Genomic DNA, 16,717 nt, shown 5'->3' with positions numbered 1-16,717 from the left:
ATACACAAAAGTTTTACTTCTAAAGAACCACATTGCCAGCCACAATGGATGACTCACTACAAACAACAGGGGTTTCCGCTGAGAGCAAACAGTCTTGCAATCTGATAAGGGTGCTGTCATACTATATGCCCTAACGCAGCCCTCAAGTGCAAAAGATTTCAACGCAGCAGAAGCAGACAGGCTTGTCAACGTTCCAAGCATCTGCTGACATTCGCTCCTGGGAACTGAACAGTGCCAACAAGGCAGTGAAGCCGATCTCAAAAGAGGATAGAGTGAAGAGAAGATAGCAAGTTAGAGAGAAGAGATATGAATGAAACCAGGATTACTAGGCAGATGAGAGAGATGGTCAGAACTAGTCCGAGAGTTATCCAGAGGTTAGAAAGAAATTATCAAAGCTGACACATTCTGTTTTTGTAGTGCAAAAAGTTGTATATTAAACAAAACCGTGAAAGGCCCTTAGTCTGTTACCTGGCCCTTAATTAAGAATTGAATAACAATTAAATATGCAAATAAAAATAAGATGTTCTAAGTGGGTAGTTGAGGAGACATTGTTAATGGATGGTTTCAAGACTGCTAGGAAGATGCCAAGTAGTTCTGGGTGGTTGCTAGGCAGCTAAAAAAAGGGTGTTGTGAGTGATTGCTAGGTGGTTGCTGTTCTGGGTGGTTGTTCGGTTACTTTATACTTTTCAGCATGGTAACCAGAATGTTCTTAGGAGGATTGCTAGGGCGTTACTATGCAGACACAAAAGTGTTCTAAGTGGTTGCTAGGCAGTGACTATGCATTTAATAATAATTAAATATGCCAATAAACATCCCCAAATAATATTAAGGTGTGCTAAGTGGTTGCTAGGTGGTCGCAAAGGTGATCTGAGTGGTTCTGGTGGGTTGCTGTTACTATGCATATGCCAGAGTGAATGGTTGCTAAGAATTTAATAACAATTAAATATGCTAATAAACATCCCCAAATAATTCTAATGTGTTCTGAGTGATTGCTAGATGGTTGCTGGAGTTTTCTTGGTGGTTGCTAGGCAGTTACTTTATACATTTCAGCATAGACACCAGGGTGCTCCTATGAGGGTTGCTAGGGTGTTACTATGCATTTAATAATAATTAAATATGCCAATAAACATCCCCAAATAATATTAAGTTGTGCTGAGTGGTTGCTAGGTGGTCGCCAAGGTGATCCGAGTGGTTCTGGGGGGTTGCTAGGCAGCTAAAAAAGGGTGTTCTGAGTGATTGCTAGGTGGTTGATGTTCTAGGTGGTTGTTCAGTTTCTTTATACTTTTCAGCATGGTTACCAGAATGTTCCTAGGAGGGTTGCTAGGGCGTTACAATGCAGATACAAAAGTGTTCTAAGTGGTTGCTAGGCAGTGAATAAGAATTTAATAATAATTAAATGTTTTAATAAACATCCCAAAATAATATTAAGGTGTTCTGAGTGGTTCTGGGTGGGTTGCTGATACTATGCAAATGCCAAAGTGAATGGTTGCTAAGAATTTAATAACAATTAAATATGCTAATAAACATCCCCAAAAAATTCTAATGTGTTCTGAGTGATTGCTAGATGGTTGCTGGAGTTATCTTGGTGGTTGCTAGGCAGTTACTTTATACATTTCAGCATAGATACCAGGGTACTCCTATGAGGGTTGCTAGGGTGTTACTATGCGGATGCTAAAGTGTTCTAAGTGGTTGCTAGTCAGTGACTATGCATTTAATAATAATTAAATATGCCAATAAACATCCCCAAATAATATTAAGGTGTGCTGAGTGGTTGCTAGGTGGTCACCAAGGTGATCCGAGTGGTTCTGAAGGGTTGCTAGGCAGCTAAAAAAGGGTGTTCTGAGTGATTGCTAGGTGGTTGCTGTTCTAGGTGGTTGTTCAGTTTCTTTATACTTTTCAGCATGGTTACCAGGGTGTTCCTAGGAGGGTTGCTATGGCATTAATATGCAGATACAAAACTGTTCTAAGTGGTTGCTAGGCAGTGAATAAGCATTTAATAATAATTAAATGTTTTAATAAACATCCCCAAATAATATTAAGGTGTTCTGAGTGATTCTGGGGGTTTGCTGTTACTATGCATATGCCAAAGTGAGTGGTTGCTAAGAATTTAATAACAATTAAATATGCTAATAAACATCCCCAAAAAATTCTAATGTGTTCTGAGTGATTGCTAGATGGTTGCTGGAGTTATCTTGGTGGTTGCTAGGCAGTTACTTTATACATTTCAGCATAGATACCAGGGTGCTCCTATGAGGGTTGCTAGGGTGTTACTATGCGGATGCTAAAGTGTTCTAAGTGGTTGCTAGTCAGTGACTATGCATTTAATAATAATTAAATATGCCAATAAACATCCCCAAATAATATTAAGGTGTGCTGAGTGGTTGCTAGGTGGTCACCAAGGTGATCCGAGTGGTTCTGAAGGGTTGCTAGGCAGCTAAAAAAGGGTGTTCTGAGTGATTGCTAGGTGGTTGCTGTTCTAGGTGGTTGTTCAGTTTCTTTATACTTTTCAGCATGGTTACCAGGGTGTTCCTAGGAGGGTTGCTATGGCATTAATATGCAGATACAAAACTGTTCTAAGTGGTTGCTAGGCAGTGAATAAGCATTTAATAATAATTAAATGTTTTAATAAACATCCCCAAATAATATTAAGGTGTTCTGAGTGATTCTGGGGGGTTGCTGTTACTATGCATTATGCCAAAGTGAGTGGTTGCTAAGAATTTAATAACAATTAAATATGCTAATAAACATCCCCAAAAAATTCTAATGTGTTCTGAGTGATTGCTAGATGGTTGCTGGAGTTATCTTGGTGGTTGCTAGGCAGTTACTTTATACATTTCAGCATAGATACCAGGGTGCTCCTATGAGGGTTGCTAGGGTGTTACTATGCAAATGCTAAAGTGTTACAAGTGGTTGCTAGTCAGTGACTATGCATTTAATAATAATTAAATATGCCAATAAACATCCCCAAATTGTATTAAGGTGTGCTGAGTGGTTGCTAAGGTGATCCGAGTGGTTCTGGGGGGTTGCTAGGACATTGCTTATGTGTTCAATTTGCAAGCTCAAATGTTCAGGGTGGTTGCTAGGTTTTTGCATGGTTACTAGTGTTTCTAGGAGGGTTGCTAGGGTGTTTCTATGCAGATGCCAACGTGTTTCTGAGTGGTTGCTAGGCAGTTGCTAAGGATTTAATAACAATTAAGTATGCTAATAAACATCTCCAAATAATTTGAACAGTCAATCCTTAGTCTCCAATCTATAGCACAATCTAACAATCTAGCAACCTTCCTCCACACGCCTCTGCAAACAAAACAGACATACTGTACACATACCACACTAATGACAAGCTCTTTGTGTAATGTAGAAAATATATACACAATTCTAATGCTATCTGACTCCACAGCTTGTACACTCTCTCCCTGTCGAAGCAGGACTTGAGCCATTAGCAGGTTTCAGAGTGATATAGTCGAGATAGGATCTGTCCAAACAAGATTAAGAACAGTAATCAAACAGGCCCTGGGTGCCTTAAACAAACTCTGGAGGAGTCTCAAATGGCTGTTATTTAAAGCACTTGGAGATGGATGCTGCCAACAGCAGCCTACAAGATGAGCAGGGAGGAGAAGGTTATAGATCACAGGGCAATCAACACTGAAACAGCAATGATGACACTAAAAATAGCACTAATGAATTCAATCTATACCATGCCAAAGCCTAAAAAAATTATTTGAGTAGGAAATGTAAGGCGGCGTTGGCTAAATAAGCTTACAGAGATAAGACTTTTGAAGATGATATCAAGTCTTCAGCACACATTTCCTGCTCTTAAAATCTGGGTGCAACTTCCTTGATGTTTGTCAATGCTTCTTATTTTGCCTAGACCACACAATTGTTTAAAGGGGTCATGAAATGGAGCATCACATTTTTCTTAATAATCAGACATGAATATAAGAGCCTTTCTAAAATCCCTATCGGTTTAATTAAGACAGAATCTTAAAACATTTACAGCATCATATAAACTATATCTTTAAATTTAAAGAAAATAATATCTTTAAATTGCACATTCCTCATGTTGCATTCAACTGTCACTCAATTCTAAAGGTGACATGCAGGTGTAGCGAGCGCAGCACATCACGAGCACATCAGATGTGTAAGCATGAGCAGAGAGTGTCCTGATGTTAAAGATCAAAATTTGAAGGATTGAAGTTTTGAAGAAATCCAAAATAAAGTTTAAGAATTGGTAACAACTGAAATATTTCTCTGTGTTTTTTCAGACATATTTCATAATGAAATATTAAACTCACCAATGCACCTCAATACCATGATAGCGTGATCATTTTTGTGACGTTATCATACCGTTACACCCCTAAAAGTTAATCTAAAATAATGTGTGTATTAGTAGCAGTAAATGGAATTGGAGCGTAGTTCTAGCGGGAGACCAGCAGGTGTACATCATCACATCATTAGCTGGATAACTCCTAGCCAATCGCACGTAAGCCAATGCTTTATAAGTCCGCTCACAATCTATCACATTGCTGTTTCGGTGTGCTAACACTGCAACCTCCACCTCCCCACCACCACCAGTTGAGCCCTGTCCCGCAGGGGGGTAGGCTCCTCGCCCCTGCCTCCTATCTCCGGCAGGACATGACGGTTCCGGGCACAACTCCCTCGGACTGCCGGACAGGGCCTACGCCAAAGAGAGAGACATCACCTCCCGTTTTACATCTATCAAATAAATGGCATCTCAAACTTCACTCAAGCCTGCGTGTCTTCCCGATAGAACTACATTTTCTGTAAAATAAAGCAAAAGTCACATCCATGATGCTAGGGCAGGCATGGGCAAACTACGGCCTGCTGGCCTCCACATGGTTTAATCCAGCCCATGGCCCAAAACGTTCTTCCATTGTGATCTAATGTGCCTCCATGAGCTTTTTAACATGCTCACGGTTGCCAGATAACAAGAGATGCAAATCCCCAATCAGAGCTTTGGAGTTGCACAAATAAGAGCTATTCTGCCCAATGTTAATTTGCCCAATCTGGCAACCATGGAACCCCTTGAAAAAGCCTAGCGATCTCTAGTGCAATATTCTGCTCAAAAAAGTGTTATACAGCCACGTGTCCATTGCTTGTGCTGTTTGGTGCTACTAAATCTGTGTGCAAAACAATTTAAGTAAATCCAACTTGAATAAAATCCAAACGTAGATCTTAGCATCATTAGCATGCGTAGGGGTAATCATTGACACACAAGCAAAAGCAAGTGAGAGAAGAATATGTATTTAATTTGTGTCATTTAAAAATGTCCCTTGCACCTGTATGAGAATCTTACTCATGCAGTAATTATTTATCATAGTCACGCAGCCCGTTTTAGTCAGTTGTTTGCTGAAGGGGAAGTCAAACTATTGGCGAGACTGACATCATGACCCACTTAGCGTGCAAACTGGTAATGTTTTGAGAAAAAAAGAAGTATACGTGTCCATGTTGTGCAAGACATTAAAAGACACTTTCAGACTGTTTCTATTACTCTTTTAATATTTAATGATATCGACCCCTGATGTAGAGAATGTTTTAATTTGAATAATAAATGATCAGGGAAGTAGAGGTGGTAAAATATAAATGTACACTCACTGAGCACATTATTAGGAACCCTATGGTCCTAATAAAGTGCCCGATGTGGTCTTCTGCTGTTGTAGCTCATCTGCCTCAAGTTTCGACATGTTGTGCATTCTGAGATGCTATTCGGCCAACCATAATTGTACAGAGCGGTTATCTGAGTTACCACAGACTTTGTCAGCTCAAACCAGTCTGGCCATTCTCTGTTGACCTCTTTCATTTCCATCCACAGAACAGCCGCTCACTGGATGTTTTTGGCTTCATTCTGAGTAACTCTAGAGACTGTTGTGCAGAGATCAGCAGTTACAGAAATACTCAAACCAGCCCATTCGTCACCAACAATCATGCCACTGTCTAAATCACTGAGATCACATTTTGTCCCCATTCAGATGTGAACATTAGCTGAAGCTCCTGACCCGTATCTGCATGATTGGCTGATTAGATAAATCGCATGAATATCTAGGTGTACAGGTCATCCTACTAAAATGCTTAGTGAGTGTATAATTACTGTATAAAGTTTATCTAATGCCTGACACAAAAGTATCTACCTTTGTAGAGCAATACTTCAGTCACATATACCCCAACACCTTCATCCCAGAGAAGCTTTCAAGCAGAGTATAGAGTTAACATAACAAAATGTACCATCCTCCATAGTGGATCAACGCCAGTCCAGGGCACTCTCCCTCCCATTGCTCGTCGGTCTAGATAGCGTCCATTTGGTCGAACCACTTCCACTTTTCCTTGATGGTTCTGAAGTCACTTTTATGTTTTTTTTTTACTTTTCCCTACACTGTTGGTAGGTCCGGTGGTAGCCGTGTGCAGCCAACAGCTGAGACACTTCCTGAGAGACTTTATTGTTTCGCTCATCGCTAACGAGTGGACCGTCTGCGCCTCGTTTATTGACAACATCATTTCTTTTTTCACAATTCGAAAGTCGTGTGAACAAATTATACTGCTATCGCTGTTCATAACTTTAAAACTAGCGGGTTGATGTCGCGTGTTGGAAATCCAGTGACGATGGTAGTGACGATTCTCCCTGACCAATCAGTGATCTGCAGGATATTGATGTCACATTTAGTATCGGCTCGGCTCGCTTGGAACCTCGACTGAGGTGGTACTAAAAAAAAAGGTATCAGGTACCAGAGTCGAGTTGAACCGTGCAGTGGAAAAGCCCCATTAGAGGAATGAAGGTGTCCTTGCTGATGTTATACATGTTCATTTGGAAATGAGGGCTGACACAGTTTAATCCTTAGCATGCTCTTCTCAAGGTTTTCTAAATATTAAAAAAGAAAGAAAAAACACTGCGCGTGTCCTCTCTACGTACATCACTATCAAAAGTGAACAAACAAAAAAAAAAAATTAAATTTTTGGTATCATATCTAAGAAATTCTGCTTAAAATGACTCAAATGCACATTAGAAATGGCGGACGGCTACAGTTGCTAACATAGGATTGGTCAGAAATGCTTTTAAGGCGGAGCTTAGGGAAGGGTCAATTGAATAATTAATTTAGTGCACTTCAAAAAAAGCACAGGATTAGTATACTGCATCTTGTGAACTCTTTGGGTCTTCCAAACTAAATCTAGAACCCGTGTTTTAGCTCAAGAATCTTTGTCACATGCTATTTTGACCCTGTGAGAGCATCAGCTGACTGGTTAAAATCCTTACAGCATGGTACTGCACTCATCTTTAGCGAGACAGCGAGAAAAGTCTCAAAACAAAGAGGGCAACTTCCTCATTTGGTAGACCACAGTGGTTTGCGGTGCCTCTTTCAACAAATGTCAAAAAAGAGAGTTTCAGTCAGTACACAGTCAACGTAAAACGCCCTTCTGGCCACAGTCTTTTTTGCACATTATGGTTTAAAAACAAAAGATTCTGATTTCTTTTGTGGTCTAAACAAGTACATACCAAAATTATACATACAATAAAGTTATACAGTAACCTTAAACATTTTGAAGAAAATTTACATTTTTCTTTAAACACTAATGTTGGTAGTGATTGATTAAACTTTAACAACATATTTGCTTTAATGGGCATGAAATATGCTACAACAATCTAATTGTAATGCACACATTAATCATGCATTGAACTTCAAAAGTAATCATATAAAATTAGATATTTACTGTTGGCAAACACCTCATTGAGTTTTTGTCAGCTGAGCTGTGGCGATGTTTGCCAACGCTGGGGGCAATGAGGCAAATCGATACATCCTGTCTTTTGATAAATAGCCCAATCGACTGAATGACAGTAAGCCCATCAGCTCTCCCACGCACATTAACACATTCAGGCAACAGCTGAGCGCGAGGAGTAAGGACTCAACTCCACTCTGCACAACTGACCTGGTGGGTGGCTTGTGAGTTTCCAAATTGACAAATGCCATTGAAACAGTGAGGTAATTTATGATACACTCCATGGCTTTACAAAAGCATAATGCCCATGCACCCCCACTGTTAAGATTAAAATCAGACAAAACCAGGTCAAGCAACCAAGCAACCTTTAAAGTTTGGGTGGCCGGTATGATCAAAATCTTTTATCACGACATGAGTAATTTTACATCATGGATAGATTAGCTGCAATATGTTTAATGAAAGAAGTCAAATTAAAAATGTTTTCAATAAGTGGAAAGAAAGATAGAATTATATTTAATGATTTTCTTTTATATGCATTCAACGAACAAATAGTTAAATAAAGAGTTTTGAAGTGATTAACTGAATCAGACAGTTTGAACTGATTCAAGGAAATTATACTTGACAACTCTAAGCGCCAATTTATGCCAATGAAATCAGAGACACTATTGAAACTCTCTAAATTAACATAAAATGATGGTTCATGCAAGTCATGTCTAAATTATCGGATTATCACGAAATTATGGTTTGTTCACATTATATCTGAATTACTGTAATTATGAGATTTTGACTTGTAAAAAGCACTTGAATTTTCATAGAACTCATAATTTCATGTCGTAAACTTGACTTTTATGAAAGCTCTGAGATAACCGTCCTGACGTCGTGTGAAAATAGCCAATATGGCAGCAGCCTCAAATATTGTTTGATATTCCACTTTATTCCATTGTTACCTGGAGAGCTTTCTTTGTTCCTAAACATTTTGCAAGAACATATAGAGGCCATTAAACCAACTCTAAACAGAACTTTGCCCTTAAAAGTCTAAATCAAAGATGCTATTAAAACTCTAGAAATGACCACAAAATTACAGTTCGTTAAGGTCATGTCGGATTTATCGGATTTACGCGACTCCAACTTGGAAAAAGCATACGCTTGTTTGTAGAAATGATAGTGAAAATATGGTTCGTTCACATCATATCGAAATTAACTTAATTGAGATTTTGACTTAAAAAGCACGTCTTCGTAGAACTCAAATTGCAAGTTGTAAACTCTGAATTCTATGAAAGCTCCGACATCATGTGAAAAGAACTAATATGGCAGCGGCCTCAAATATTGTTTGAAATGCCATTTTATTTTGCCATTGTTACCTGGAGCACTTTCTTTCATTTTTCAAGAACATATAGAAGCCAAGAATCATACAATCTAAATGGAATTTTGCCACTGAAATTCTAAATCGGAGACGCTATTTGCTGAATATTCAATATATCGCCCAGCCCTAATGTGAACGTCAGAACAGTTTGAAAATAAGCTGGAGCCACTTGGCTAGGCGTATGTCAATCTAACAGACGTGCCCAGCATGACCAGTGATGTTTCCAGCACGTGAGAGGTGGCATTCTGGCAGACAGTCAGCAACACCAATGATGAAACGAGCTGTGCAACATATGGCGGCAGAGCTGCTCATGCCACAGTAGAGATATCATTAATGAGCGCAGCCCCGTCAGGGATAAAAACCCCACTTCTAACAAATGAGGATGCTCATATACATGACTGTCTGTGAAACCAGATCCTTTGATTTTTAATGCTTGGACCCAACCAATGACTGAGCATATAGTTTATTAAAGCATCAGCTCCAAAAAAACTGGTCAACGTTTTTTGTTTTGCATATTAAGGTTGGGCCATGTTGGCATAACACAATGTGTCAACCAAGAGACTTTGCTCTACCGTTTGAACTGTGGTAGATTTATTTGCATTGCAATTAGTGGGCAGGATTGCTAGAAGTTATTTACATGCGAAAGCGATGAAGAAACATGGAGAAATGCAAAAATAGAGAGCAGGAAGTGTCCCAAAGAACTTAGTCGTAATTATCAGTTTGACTTTTTTTAGTCTTTTTTTTTGTTTTAAGTGTTAGGCTACATAATGTAAAGCTGTTTTTGAACAAAACCTTTCATTTGTGAACTATCACTGGATTATCCAACATTTGGGATGACCACATAGTCATTAAAATGAAAAACAATCTGTCATTCAATTTCCATGATATAGAATTACCCATGCTGTGAAATAAGATTTTGTTCATGTCACCTATCAAGCAATGGCGATGTTCATTTGTATAGGCCAATTTTCCCACACGCTTGGCTTGCGTGGCTTTCCTTTTCTTTATCAAGCTGCATTGAGCCAGTAGCTCCTATAAAGCTTCTCTGGGGTAAATATTCATATCTCCTGGGGGAACAGAAAGGCTCTTAGAAGCTGATTTGCAGAGGATGTAGTTACTTGTATTTTGCAACTTGCAAAAGACTTACATAATCAAATGTTTGTGTGGAGGTTAGTAAAAGAGAGCTTCACATGCTTCAGACGAGTCAATTACTATGTGCAACAAGACATCCAATGAAGACAGGTGGGAGGACTGAATTTGTTTAAACATACACAAAGAACACATCCGCATTCGACACTTATTTTTCCAAGTAAGCTGGCTGGCTGTGTTGCCATCCCTTCAAGATAAAAGGATACAGTCTCAAGGCTCCACTCTGTGTCCCAATAGCCAGTATTTTCTGTACGGGATCAAAAGCCATAGAACAGGGTTGGTAGGGAAAGCCATGTCGCAATGTCTGTGAAGCAGAACATGATTTGCATTAAAACCACAGACATGACTGGCTCATCTCAAGTGCATGCAACAAAAGAAAAGTTAATTTAGCTAGTGGTAAGGAAATAATGCTAAATTAGAAATATATGCAAGACAGAAAACATCACATGTAGGACATTTAATGTATAAGAATTCTTGCAAAGACCAGAGTATGGAAAACAAAATGTTTATTATAAAGTGTCAACATACATGAAGTTTCTTGATGGAAAAAAGAACAATACATCAATAAATCATGTACAAGAAAACAAAGAAGTATAAAGGAAGCAGCAAAAACAAATCATTACTGCTGGCTTTAATAATGAGGTACACTGTAATTTTAAAAGAATTTAAAAATGCTACAGTAAAAAAAGTTAATTGGTTAATGGGTAGTTACCTTAAAATATATGGTAAAAAATTATTATACATTTAAAAAACAGTCAATACATGTAATTTTACTGTAAAAATGTATCTTTTTTTAGATGTAAAAAATTGGATTTTACCATACAATTTACAGTACAAATTATTATATTAGGATTAACAAGAGAGTACATGTACTTTTTACGGTAAATTAAAATTTAAATAACGGTATAAAACAATAATCGGCGTTCCCAGAATTCCCTACGTGACCCATCACATTTCATTATATTTTATTGGAATAGTTCTGTTTCTTCTTATTTTGTATATCAGTTATGGGATGTTCTGTGTTATATTTGATGTAGTTTAGTTCATCTTTATTGCATAATTTTAATTTCATATGCGTTACCCTGATGATGTTTTGTGTTTGTGTGAGTGACACAGAGCGCTGTCTCTATATGTTTATTGATTATTGATCCTGGAAAGGCCACTATTGGTGAACTTCAAGTCATCATGTGCCTTTCTGCAATTACAACGGTGAGTAACAATACATTTGAAACGATTCAAGGACCGCATGGGCAAGGAAGAAGCTGGGACCGTCTTAAACACGTAGACATTTATTTACGTTCAATACATAAACACACACACACACACACACACACACACAGGTGTGTGCGTCTCTCGCTCTCGTCTGCCGCCACCTCCACTCCTTAAATTCTCCCGCCGCAACTCACTGGAACGCAAAACCGTTGTGGCACACAGGTGGAACTCATTTACCACTTATATTCCAGGCCTCGCTCTACCCAGACGCCGCTCGGCCCCGCACTGCTCGCCACAACATTATAAAATGAAATGCAGATTTTTACAGTTTCAGAAGGTAAAAGTATTACATTAATATAATTGAACAATATAAACGGTAACGCACCGTAAAATATACAGGCATCAAAATGACATCCCGTAAAACCTGAAGCGTGGTTACCATATTTTTTACGGTGAATTTCTGGCAACCACATCTGCCATTTTTTTCCCGTAAATTTAACAGGATTTTTTTTTTACAGTGTAAGGATGGGGTTCAGGCATTGTAGAGGCAGCTCTCTTTAAAGTCCTTTAAAATTAAGGTGGTGGTTCCATGGTACAGTTATGGTAAAACCATGGCACTTTGTTATATAGCATGGCACTGAAATATTGCCATATTCATGTACCGTGATACTTACATGGAACTACAAGTTACTTCAAACCATAACCATGTGGGTAGCTGTGGCTCAGGTGGTAGAGTGGGTCTACCACTAATTGCAGGGTTCGCGGTTCGATTCCCGGCCCACATGCCGAAGTCTGGGCTGGGAGTGCAACCTAGGGCTAGCGCCTTGCATGGCAGCTCTGCTGTCATTGGTGTATGTGTGTGTGAGTGTGTGAATGGGACATAGTGTAAAGTTCTTTGGTAACCGCTAAGGTTAAAGGCGCTATATAAGTGCAGACCATTTACATGTCCAAAAAAACATGTCCAATAAAAAATGTATTTCAAATGGCAAGTGTCCAAAAAAAACATGGTATCCATGTTCCATGGTAATTTTGGTTTGTGAAGTTGTCCAAGAAACTACTCCCAAAGTGGGTAAACATTGACATAACATATCAGGAAGGAAAAAAACAGTAACTCTGTGGTCACCTTTAAATCGACTCATCTCAGAGATGAACCAGTTTAGCTAATAAGATTTCCACGGTCATTCGGCGAGAGAAAAGTAAACCGTCCAGTAGGAAAGGAGCGGTTTACTCTTAAATCTGAATTAAACTGCAAGCGACACTTTAACAATACATTAAAGGCACAAGTATTTTTGACAGATGAGATTTTCACGCCTTTAGTTCTAACAGAAACTAGTCATGCTAGCTCATACTAATTTTACTCACTCACCACCTAGTTTTGTTTTGCTCTCTCAAAAAGTAATTTGCACTTCCAATTAATTTGTCTTAAAATAACCCCAACCGATCAGTCAACAGTCATCTTGGAATGTGCAAAAATGGAATGATTTATCTTTATGAACCAGCCCCGGGTTAATCCCAACAGTGGCCGCCAACTTCTTCAGCTATCTGGGTTCCAGAATGTTTTTTTGTTTTTTTTCATAAAATCTTTCATAAAAGTGTTAAAAGCCATGAACCAAACCAACCAGCTCAGAGGTAAATCACATTATTACAAACTTTGTTGAGGCTCAAAACTAGTGGTCGACTGATATATCGCAGAGGCCGATAAATTGGCCGATGTTTCTGTTTGGATGATTTTCTTTCTTGAGGGTGCCAAAAATCACCTGATGCATGTGAAGCATCCGAGACATGAAAACGACCAGTCACGGTTCGTTTTGTTGTTACGTGCCATCGTGTTACTAAAATAATAGACCGTAGTGTCATTTAAAGGGTCCGCACATCAGAGCCACAGCAGACGCGTTTGAGCTCATAATGTTAAAGTGCTCGCCTGTTTCATTCTCCCTCTCTCTCCTCAACAGTTCCCTGTAACTTTTAACTTCCTTTTCTAATGATAAAAGGCAAATATCAATACAACTTCAATTATATCCCATTTGCAAATATGCAGAAATATCTCGTTGACACGAAAATCCAGTTTTCTTCCCATCGAGCGCTCATCTAATATCTTCCTCTGAAGCATGTATTCTATCAGCCAGAATTAAAACTTCGGGATCCGGATCAAAACTCCGATTCACAAATATTGATGGTTAGACCATGACAATCCAAGCAGGTGATCCAGGCCATTTAAACTGTCAGGAGATTCGCACGAGCGCATGAGTGCAGCCAAAGTCTTACTAGCGAGTCAGTCCACTGTCGGCTAGGGCTGGGCGATTAATCAAATTTGATTTTCAAATTACGATTTTGACTTCCAAAGATGACTAAAACAAGATAATCGAGATAAAATGATTATTCAGTTTCGCAATGAAACGCCCTGGCATTTTGTCTTCAAAGCATCCTTTATTAAAGTGCCAATAATAAGGAAGCGGGTTATGAAAATAAACTCCGAAACTGACATTTGTCTGTGCGGTCAGCACCACATCTATGAGTTGCGTGAAGTGACCGGTGAAGAGACTGAATCTTCTCCTGGCTGATGAACACTCTGGCATGGGGACGCTCATGAATCATAATATATGTTTACATTTACATTTATGTATTTGGCAGACGCTTTTACCCAAAGCGACTTACAGTGCACTTATTACAGGAACAATCCCCCCGGAGCAACCTGGAGTTAAGTGTCTTGCTCAAGGACACAATGGTGGTGGATGTGGGGGTCGAACCAGCGACCTTCTGATTACCAGTTATGTGCTTTAGACCAAATAACCATATACATTTGTGATAGCCTAGGCCTGTGCCACTTATTAGAAATGTATATTCTTATTCTGCTTTTGATTAATCCAGAGCAGGTAATTTTATAATTTGCTAGTGATCTAGTAACAGCTGCGCCCTGTTTGATTGACAGGTGGTGTATGTGTGTGTGCTGAACATGCACGTGTGTTCCGAAATTGCTCAAGCTAATGCACATCTGAACGGACAAATACATTTCAAAATTGGTGCCAAAATATCGTCTTGGTGAGGCATTCACGTAAACACAGAGAAAAAAGCGGATTTGTATTGAAATGTCAGAACTGAAGTATAAATGTAAGCTAATATACCTGCTGCTGTCTAGTGTGTCATTATAATAATCAAACAACCAGAACAAGGAAACACTCACTGCTCTTGGCTGAGTAACTTTAGTAGCTTTATAAAGTATTACTGTATTATAATCACACAGTGAAGAGCAGTAGTAGTGTTATGATGCATTTCATTCTGAATGTTTACTTCAATACTTGATACTGCTGTTGAAAACGTTTAAAGCTGTTAAAAAAAAAAAAGCACTGAATTTTCTTAATTTTTTATTTTTTTTCTTCTGGTAAGTCATTCAAATGTAATAATGGATTTTCTCTTTTACTATTGGAGCAACTGGTAAAGTGAAAATAATATTTGCTGTGGTCTTCCATTCACCATGTTTCAAAACCCAGAGTGTGAAAAAGGTCTCCCATTCATTTTAATAGAAGTGGCCCATCTCTGCTAAATAATCTCTGATAAAACATGCTAAAACTGCTCAAGCTTACTTTTAAAGCAGTGTTTTAGCAGTATGCCCTAACAGGGAACGTTCTTAGCTAACATTGTCTAAACGTTGTAAAACAAACAAACATTCTTACAGCAACGTTAACAGAACGTTCTTTTAAGGTTCTCTGTGGTTGATAAACGTCCTCAAAAGCTAAGCATTAAAATACATCGTTAATGGAACGTCATTTAAGCGTTACAACATTGTAAAAAAATTATAATAATAATAATAATAATTTTCAATAGTTTCCAGAACGTTCCTATAACCAAGAAAAATGTGTTCTTATAAAAATAACATTTTCATAACCTAATGGGAACGTTAGGAAAACGTTCTAAGAACGTAAAGTTGTCCGAACATAGCCTCAGTTCTGGGTTCTGAGTAAGCGGAGTTGTTTCGATTCAGTTCCACTCTGGTTCGGAGAACCGGTTCAACAACTCAACAGAGCGATACTTTTACGAATCGGACCTCCACTCACTTTGTCACCCCTATTCATTTTAATAGAAGTGGCCAATCTCTGCTAAATAATCTCTGATAAAACATGCTAAAACTATTAGAAATGTTATTGATGTCTAAAGCTTACTATGCAGTGTTTTGGCAGTATGCCCTTACAGGGAACATCCTTAGCTAAAGTTGTCTAAACGTTATAAAGAAATGTTCTTGCAGCAACGTTAATAGAACGTTTTTTTAAGGTTTTCTGTGGTTGATAAACGTTTTCAAAAAGGTTAGCATTAATACGTCGTTAGCGAAACGTTATTCAAGCCTTACAACATTGTAAAAAATAAAATACACAATTTATAATCATTTCCAGAACGTTCCTATAACCAAGAAAAACACGTTATTATAAACATTTAAACATTTTGAACATTCACGGGTTCAGAGTCAGTGGAGTTGTTTCGATTCAGTTCAACGACTCAAAAGAACGATACTTTTACGAATCGGACCGCCACTCACTTCGTCACCGCCTTCATTTTTTTTTTAAATGAATGACAGAAAGAAATCCCACCTTGCAGAGCTGGAAGTGCTCTGACTGCAGGGTCTCCGGAATGATGTCGTTCTCCCGGTTACCCGTTTGAGGGGACGCCGCGGAGGCGGAGGAGGACCCCGCAGTCAAGCCGTCCAACACCTTCCTGATATTAAACTTCTTCATATCGCCACCAGCAAATGCGGAATCCAATGGCAAATCTGCATAAACAGAAGGTGGCCACACAAGCGCACTGTAGTTGTATTTATCCTGATATCTCACATGTCAGGTACTGTTGTCATCCCGTCTTCATGCCCAAGTGAATGTAATAATCCCACGGCCATCTTCTAAACACGGACGGCAGGTCGAATGTCAGTTCTTTTTCATTTTAATCACGGCAGGACAGCGTAATCCAGTTAGATTTGTCCAGTCTCGCGGTGTACTACTCTATTCCTCCCACAGCTAACCAACACGGAAACGCAGAGCGCTGCAATCAACGCGACGCGTCTGCGCTGTCGAGGCGACACCCGGATGTGCAGAAGAGAAACGCTGCAGCAACGCACTGACTCGGGATCAGCCTTGAGCAATGACAGGTATCGGTAATATAACCTTCAGGACGGTCAACACCAACAACAGATCATTATTGTGACGAGGACGATAATCAGGATCATGATGACGTCAATCAAATTATTGATTTCATTTGTTTAATTTTTAATAAACGTTTTTATTT

At 38.9% G+C, this 16,717-nt stretch overlaps 1 protein-coding gene across 3 annotated transcripts in view; it reads right to left on the bottom strand.

Annotated features, from left to right (window-relative positions):
• The window catches only part of LOC127657241 (syntaxin-binding protein 5-like), a 69,557-nt gene extending 53,108 nt beyond the window's left edge, over window positions 1-16,449 (bottom strand). For all 3 annotated transcript variants that reach the window (XM_052145946.1, XM_052145947.1, XM_052145949.1), the window contains exons 1-2: window positions 16,030-16,449; window positions 10,444-10,541 (exon numbers count right to left, since the gene is read on the bottom strand). In XM_052145946.1, coding sequence (XP_052001906.1) covers window positions 10,444-10,541; window positions 16,030-16,173 — 242 coding nt within the window. In that variant the 5' untranslated portion in view covers window positions 16,174-16,449. The remainder of the gene's footprint in view (window positions 1-10,443; window positions 10,542-16,029) is intronic.
• Window positions 16,450-16,717: the final 268 nt, after the last annotated feature.

Source organism: Xyrauchen texanus, chromosome 16 (genome assembly GCF_025860055.1).
Source record: "Xyrauchen texanus isolate HMW12.3.18 chromosome 16, RBS_HiC_50CHRs, whole genome shotgun sequence".
Classification (NCBI taxonomy): domain Eukaryota; kingdom Metazoa; phylum Chordata; class Actinopteri; order Cypriniformes; family Catostomidae; genus Xyrauchen; species Xyrauchen texanus.
This window is presented reverse-complemented; position numbering and strand designations above follow the sequence as displayed.